The following is an 8,502-nucleotide window of genomic DNA, read 5'->3' as shown; positions in this document are numbered from 1 at the left end:
CCCCCCACAAATAAGATTGTTCGAGTAGGTTCGGCTTGAGCGTCTTGAGACCAATGTAGATTATGGTACTTAAAGTAGCATTAATCTACATTGACTCCGCAAAGATTGCATTTTAACAAATGAACTGCATGTTGGCATAGTTAAAGTCCTCTTAGTCTCTAACTTAAATACACACAAAATTCATTCTTGCTTGGGGTGTTCAGAAACAATACCAAAAACCAATTAAACGATGTCTCAACATCGACAAAAACAGTGACTAAGCAACCAGTAAAACAACGTTTCAACATTGACAAAAGTAGTGATTAAGCAACTAGAAAACGACGTTTCGGTGCGTCACTCACTCTGAATGTCAGATTTGATCACGTTATCGCGTCTGGTAACATTACCCTAACTAATGTCACCCCCCTTTGGTCATGGGGGACCACAAACACGGGTGAGGACGTAGCTCCATGAGCTAAAGTTAGGTTGCCCTTGAGTAATTTTAGCTGATTGCGCAGCTGAAAGAGGATTTTAGGGTCTGGATTGGAATCCAGGTCGGCTTCGGAAGGAGTATTTTTCTCTGGGTCAGTCAAATACAGCATCATCGAGTTTATTGCAGGATCCAACTTCTGAAGTTGGATGATGTCTGGGTCAGTCAGCACGGGTTGTACAGAGACTGTGTTGTCAGCCGGCTTGGCTGTAGCCTGTGCACGTGTAACTGCCATTACCTCGGCTGTAGGTTGTACTGGCAGAGTTGCGAGCAGCCTGGAGGGGTCAGAGGATCTCTGAGGACCGTCCACGGCTCCGTCCTTAATAGCTGGTTTATCTGTCCCCGACGACAGTACAGCATCTTTGGTGTGGGATCCTTGGATCTCTACACCTTGAACTACCAATGGTAGGTAGTATTCGGTGGGCCCTGACTGTTTCAGCTCGCAGAGGAGGCTGTGTAATTCAGTCAGAGTCGGGTTCACCGGTTGGGTGTTTTCGGTTCCACATGCTTTTGAAGGATTACTTACCGGGATAGTGTTCTCTGTCGAGAGGTCCTCGGTGCCTTCTGCAGTGCCTGCTGGTGGGCAGTCTGTGACTGTCTCAGGAGGCATGAGTATTGGCAGGGGTTTGCTCACTCTAGCCCACATTGTCTGTGTACCATAATCTATAATCGCGTCAAAGCGATTTATAAAATCCTGGCCGACCAAAAATGGGAATGAGTTAACCATAGACACATATACCGGGTGGTATAGTGTCATTTCGCCAACCTGCATGTGAACCATAGCTCTAGCTGTCAGGGTTTTCCTCGCCTCTGCGAGGCCCTGCAGTCCTATAGCACATTTTATGAGAGGTATGTCCCTGTGAACACCGTTAGCGGCAGTCCTGAGCTCCTCGAACAGTCTGGCAGACATAATAGTCATGTCGGCTCCACCATCCAGTAGGGCTTCACGTGTGAGGACTCCTTCAAGTGTGATTGACAGGTAAGCTTTATTAGCGACCCCCTTTCTGATCAGGTTACACAGGAACCTTGTAGTTTTTGGCCGACGTTTCTTCTTACGTTCACCTATACCTGTGTAATCCTGGTTTTTCGTCTCAGGCTGTTCAGCCCGACGTGGTGGAGAAACGGTACCCCCTTTGGGGTTCCCAGTGGGATCCCTGGTTGTATGGGTCACTTTTGGTGCCATACGTTTTACCCTTAGGGCGTTCACCCCCCTTCTGGTACGATCGTTCATCCTCTGGTTCCTTGGGAAATCGTTTAGGATCTCGTCTGGACCAGGGAGCACTCACCTGTCGTGGTTTGGCTGCTGGGAAACCTCGTTTCCTCTCGCCTTTTTTGGGAGGGGGAGTCGAAGCTCTCGTCCCTTCCAATTCTAATGACTGGGCAAGAATCCTCTCACCTGGGTACACCTCAAAGGGTGTTTTGGCCTGTGAACGTGCTTCAAAGACATTCACAGCACAACTTTTTATCTCACTGATGGATTTCTCTTTGAAATTAGCCATCATTTGCACTGACATCCTTATGTCAGGGTGGAGATTTTTGCTGAACACCTACTTAAACGGTTCTTCTTCCTCCATGTTGGCCTTGTTCCAGTAACCAAAATAAGCCTGCAAAACCCTGGAACAATATGCCCTGGGGTGCTCATTCTTACCTTTCACGACCTTGTCGGCGGCTGGATACCTGCCAGGTCCCGTGCAGGGTGAATACTCTTTCATAAGAGCAGCACATAACAGGCGTTAATCCTTTCTTGTGGCATCAGGTTGACGCTCTATGAAGGAAAACACCATCCTGGATGAAGTGAGCCTGATAAAACCTACTTTATCCTCAACTGTAGCGTTGGGATAGCTTTCTTAATTGGTAATCAAGGTTGTCCAGATAGGCCTTAGTGTCACTTGAACCCAACGGCCCTGGCTCAAATCGATTGACATATTTTGCAATCTTGTGCAAATCCGAAATTGGGATTAAAGGCTGTTTTATCGGTATCATAGGAATCAAAATGGCACGCGAAGGTGTGTCGCTAGACTCATGTGGAGGTGAAGGAATGGGATTAAGAGCAGGAGGTGCAGGAAAATCCTTCTGAGGTGGTGGTGGGTGACCTGGACTCTGACCTTGTTCGTCTTTGAGTTCTAGACAACCCCGCCCCACGTCAGAAATGTCATTTGTTGCTACGGCTAGTTTAGCCTCACAGGCTTTTAAGCATTCCTGTGATGTATGACATTCACTCTGCAAACGCACGCCTAGTTCGACCAACGCCACTTTTTCCAACCTGCACTCGTTCAGAGCGTTTGATGTGAGCTACAACTGTTGTTGTAGCGTATCGTTGTCTGAACGCTGTGTTTGGCACTTAATCTGTCCCTCCCTCATCTTCTCCTCATATGAGTGAGCTTGTAATGACAGCTGAGCTTGTGAGAGATCTCTGTCACGTTGTAACTCATTCGCACGGGTCTCCTGATCAAATTTAGACTGTGCCATGAGTTTGAGGTGCTCCTCTTTTTCACTGTTTAACCTTATTGCAAGGTCGTCAGACTTGTTTACCACAGCATAGAATGTTGCTTTCAATAAGAGCACCAATTTAGCCAGCTGGTCATAGCTTGACTTTGTTCTGGCTGTAGAGGTCACACTCTCTGCAACATCCTTCAGCTCGTCCAATAACTCTTTTGAGTTCATGCTGTCCACCTGTTCACCATATGGATTTAAGGATTCTGTGAGCAGCGTCAACGCTCTCTCTAACCAATCCATCACACAAGGATCAATATTCTTTTCTGTCACATCTGCCATGGTTATTCACTGTTCAGCACTTATCTGGTTAACCAGTTGCCAACTTCAGATATTTTAACAGGTAAATATATGTATTCAAGTGAGCAGTGAGTTCCGCACACTATTTTAGCTCTGGATTCACTCAACAGTAGACACGTGAGCAACGGGGTGGGCTTTACAATCTGACATCAGAGGGAGTGAACGCAGACACGTCACCCGTTTCTCAGCGAATCAGAACGACCCAAACAGCAGTTTTCAACCAATCACAGCTCGTGATTCCAGCTAGCAGTGTTAGCAGTTAGCCTGAAAAAGTCCTGTCAGCTATCCCCCATTAAACTTCAAAAATGCACAATTTACTGTTAAAAATGTAACAAATCCGCATTTAACAGTGGTCTGACATGGTGCTCAGCTTCAAAACAGCGTTTTATCCATTTAAATACCACTCGTTCAACGAAACAGAACTGAGTCGAGTAGAACCGGGTCAGACAGAACCCCCTTCTCTGCTACAGTTTAAACAGAATAAAGCATCTTTCCACAGCATGCGAGCATCAGTTACACAACAGAAGTACAATTTTCAGCTTTAAAATGAACACATTGACATTTGTTTTGTTTTTTGTTTTTTTGAATGTCCAGAGGACCAGATTGAACTTTCTTGGATTTTTCTACCTGGATTATTGAGCATGCATCAGGATACATTGACATTACTTTCAGCTCTCTGAACACCACAAGCAGAATCATGCTCTATCAAGCTCAAAACTCGGACCTTTTCATGCCAACACTCAGCGTCCATCTCAATGATACAGACTCCGTCACATATAATTCACACCTCTTTAAACATTCGTATGGCCACAAAATGTCTAAAGGGGAGAATAGCTGGTCACAAGAAGCTCTTTAGAGACCACGTTGGGCCACCAGAATGTAGTATGCTAAGGCTAGGTTAGCTTCAGAGCTCCACTACAGTCAATTTTTAATAACGGGTTCTCACTTTTTCGAGCTACTTGACAGATATGTGACAGAGGTACTGTGTTGTCGATGGTTTAATCAGTGACATGAGACGTTAATTTTCTTTGACCCATGAAAATAAATGTGGTCATTTATTAACATAATCAAAATTTAACATCAAAACATTGTACACTTGATTATACTGATCGGCTCTGATTAAAAAAAACGGCACGTTTTACTTAATAAAAACAACAGACCTTTCTGAAGATATCTGGGTTAATTACTAGCAAGATAGAAGAGTTTTAAAGATGGGAAATGAAGGAGTTTAAATGGAGAGAAAAGATGGATGAGGATGTAAGTCTGTAGACAAGAACAACACGCTCCTTTCAAGCGCAGCTCGCCGTGGTACACTTGTAGTGAAGCCAGTGACGACTCTTTACCTTTGCGGAGAATGGGTCAGCTGCGGTCAAGAGGTCCCTGGCACGCTACCTTTCAGTGTCTCCTCAGGGCGGCTGCGACTCAGCAGAAGTCGTGAGATAATCCGTTCCACAGAACAAACTTCCTCAGCAGTTATAGGGCATTCGCTGGGTGGAGCCACAGCGAGGCGTCGTGGCTCCTACAGAGATGGATGACTCCATCAGCCTGGAAAACTGAGTCCGAAGTTCCACTCAGCAGTGGAAAAACTCCAGAACTCCAGAACTACTCCAAGAGACTCAGAAGAACTCCTAGGAACTCCAACCGAACTCCATCAGAACCAGAAGAACTAATGGAACCAACCAACCAACTAACTAAACTAGGAAGTGTCGACTTTTAAAGAGTTCTGCTTCTGGTCACTTTTAGGAAGTCCTGATTGGTTGAAGGAACCAACAGGGGTGTGGTTTTAGTGACGTCAGAGGGTCATTACAAGTCAAGAAAACATCAGAAATGTTTAGGAACGGTTAGTTACAGACGAGAAAATATTTTGGAGAAATGACAGACTTACAGGTCTCGGTTTTCTTGTTTCTGTCTGAGAGGTTTAAAAACACGACAGTTCGTTCCAATAAACTTGTTTTTGACTGTCTCCGACTTTTGACCGACATCACTCCTTCTCATTTCAGACAGAAGATCAAAAATGCATAATTACATTGTAACATAGACATTTAACTTGATTTCTACTTTGAATGAGAATTAAAAAATCATTAATACTGTTTCACAGTTGATTTAAAATGAGTGGTTCACTTCAACATTTAAAAATGGTATGAACTAAACACACTTTTGATTATCAAGATATTGTAAATAGTAATGATAATATGAAAAAGAGAGTGTTCTTTCAATTGATTAGTTTAGGATACAATTAGAAAGTCTCTGGATGAGCTAATTTGTATTTCTGGATTCAAATCAATGAAATAACAGTTCCTGTCCCATGACGGTCTTCAGAGGCAGGTTTGATCGGAGGCCTAGTTCACTACACTATAAATAAAGGTAAGCCATGCAAATTTGTTTGTATCAAACAAGTAACCCTTCGTGTCTCTCGGTCCCACTGAAGTAGCTCTCAGTCTCAAAAAGGTTGGTGACCCCTGCCATAGATTAATCTACGGCAGCCTTGGCCCCCATAGATTAATCTATGATGGCCTTTTTTCAAGTTATGCTCACAACATGCACAGAAAGATGGACAAATTGACAGAGGGTATTTCCAAATCCCCCTGAAAAAAAAAAGACTGAAGTAGTTTAAAGTGTGTAACATAATCCGAAGTGTTGACTAGCCATGGGTAAGATATCACATGAGTTGCACATGCACAACACAAGATAAAAGCAACCCACCTTTACATTTGAAGTTCTTTCTCTTGTACATTTTAAATGCTATGCCGGCCAGGAGAACCAGCAGGATGACTGTGAATGCCAAAGTTGCACTTAAGACGTAGACCAGAACCAAAAAGTCCACTTTCTCTGTAGAAAGAGTCATGTTTTAGGATGAGTGGAAAGTATCCATCACTTTTTGAATAATTTGCTGAATCAAGGAAGAAGTGGGTAAAGATAATGGATGGATGGATGAATTTTAAGTATATTTGCTAAAAATTTTGTTACCTGTTGAATTCAATGTGATCCCATTGCTAAAGAGTATTTGTCCACATGAAGCAACAGCACAGAGATAAGTCCCAGCATGAGAATGGTTCGGGTTCTTCAACGGCACGTTGTAGAGACAGGTTTGTCTTTTTGATGTTATTTCACATTCATCATCCCTGCCTCCATGAGTATAAATGAGACCCACATGAGATTCTTCAGAGTTTCTGAACCAGTAAACTCTGTGTTCTCCATCACAAGGCCCAGTTTGAATCATACAGCTCAGAGTCACAGAACCTCCTGACCGATGTACAACAGTTTGGATGTTCAAACCAGAACCTTTCACGTGGACAACAGCTCCCTCCAGAAAGTCTAACTCAAATGACTTACCACTGACGCAGTAGTAAGTAGCTGAGTCTGACAGTTTCACGTCCGAGATCTTCAGGTGATGTTTACCACTCCCATACTCCAGGTCAAACCGAGGGTCATTCCTGAACTCATCGTTCAAGGAACCATTCCTCGAATGCTTTAAGATCTCCGACACTTTCTGTGGTTTTTGTCCCAGAGTTGTTTTATACCAGTACAAGATCATCCCATGATTGTCTTGATAAAAGCATTTTAAAGTCACATTCTGGCCAACTTTAACTGACTCAAAATGTAAAGATGATGATTGTGGCAGGGCTGCCAAGCCAGCTGAAGAGAAAGTAAAACCAAGAAAACACAAACACATACATTAAAAATAATAAATTATGAAGCTAACACAGATAGTAAAAAAGAGTAGAAGCTTACCAATTGTTCCCATCAGCAGACACGTCAAACAAGCTGCAAACATCAGAGGAGACATTTTGTTTCAATGTCTGTGCCTCACTGAAAACATCTTGTACAGTGCTCCACTTTTCAAAGAGCAGACCAGGATCTGATTGGGCACCAAGAAACAACTGAAAACTGTTCACGCCTGCTTTAGACTTAAATATGACAAGAAGATATGAGAGCAGAGATTGAAATAAAAAGTGGAATCAAGCAAATAAGGATTTACAGATGAACCTGAAAATAATCTGTGTATTTTAATTATTTTCTGATTGTCTTTGTGTTTAAGATTAGGTTTAGATAGGCAGACAGCCAGACAGACAGACAGAGTTTTCTTGAACACATCATCACGTTGGACTTTCACAGTGATGTATTGTGTTCTCTCTGCTGGTAACTTGAGTAATTAGTTTGCTCAAGGAGTCTTGTTTTCTGGATTTATCTGTCTTTTGCAGTTTTATATTCTATTACACAAACACCCTCAATACAGCTGTTTTTCTACTGTTGGATTGTGCTTGAAACACCTTTTATCTTTCAACACTTCTTGGTTTTTATTAGTGTATTTGGGATCTGCTAGCTCTTGCTTGTGTTAGCTTAGCGTGGCTTCTGATTATCTCCTGGCTTCCTCTGTTCTCACTTGTTCTGTGTGTCAGATGTTTGGTTATTAATATGCCTCCTTTATCAATAAATGGTACATTAATAAATGTACTCTTATTATTGTAGCTTTGGAGAAGTGGCTGTCTGAACTGGAAGCTTGGCTCTGTACTATTGAAAAACAAATAGCTAGCCAAGTCCCAATAGGCAGTGCAGAGCCACTGAGACTAGCTCCCGTTAGCGGTCCTCCAGCAGACCCTGAGCAGCTGGAACCCCAGGCCGGCTGGGTAATGGTCCGGAGTAAGCATAGTGTTAAGGCTAAGCCCCCAGTTCACTACAGAGCCATTCAAAATTCTAATTGATTTTCCCCAGTGACACACCAGCTAAGAAGCAGACCCTGCTTATTAGAAGCTCCATAGTCCAAAACATGACTTTAGGGACTCCAGCGACCTTAGTTAAATGCATTCCAGGAGCCAGAGCAGGCGACAAAGAATCTTATCTGAAACTGCTGACTAAGGCTAAATACAGTAAGATTGTTATTCACGTTGGCAGTAATGACACCCGGTTACACCAATCAGAGGTCACTAAAATTAATGTTGCTTCTCTAGCCCACTCCCCAACCTGACCAGCGATGACATATTTAGCTGTATGTTGTCGTTCAACTGCTGGGTGTCCAGGTGGTGTTCTGAAAACATTGTGGGCTACATAGATAACTGGAGTGCTTTTTAAGGAAACCTGATCTGATGCGGAGAGATGGCACCCATCCCACTTTAGACGGAGCAGCTCTTTGTGGAAATGAAAACATTGATACCAGTTTATTTTGTTCATCAATTTTATTATCACCTTTATTATTCATTTACTTTATATCACTACACTCTGTTAAGCTTATCTGGACTGCA

At 43.0% G+C, this 8,502-nt stretch overlaps 1 protein-coding gene across 1 annotated transcript in view; it reads right to left on the bottom strand.

The window, feature by feature from the left end:
* LOC119414390 overlaps window positions 1-7,049 on the bottom strand; it is a 66,027-nt gene extending 58,978 nt beyond the window's left edge. The window contains exons 1-3 of the mRNA XM_037681486.1: window positions 6,995-7,049; window positions 6,230-6,898; window positions 5,966-6,091 (exon numbers count right to left, since the gene is read on the bottom strand). Of these exons, the coding sequence (XP_037537414.1) occupies window positions 5,966-6,091; window positions 6,230-6,898; window positions 6,995-7,049 (850 nt within the window). The remainder of the gene's footprint in view (window positions 1-5,965; window positions 6,092-6,229; window positions 6,899-6,994) is intronic.
* Between the last annotated feature and the right edge of the window lie 1,453 nt (window positions 7,050-8,502).

The sequence above is a fragment of the Nematolebias whitei genome, chromosome 1 (assembly GCF_014905685.2).
Source record: "Nematolebias whitei isolate Nwh7 chromosome 1, NemWhi1, whole genome shotgun sequence".
Classification (NCBI taxonomy): Eukaryota; Metazoa; Chordata; class Actinopteri; order Cyprinodontiformes; family Rivulidae; genus Nematolebias; species Nematolebias whitei.
This window is presented reverse-complemented; position numbering and strand designations above follow the sequence as displayed.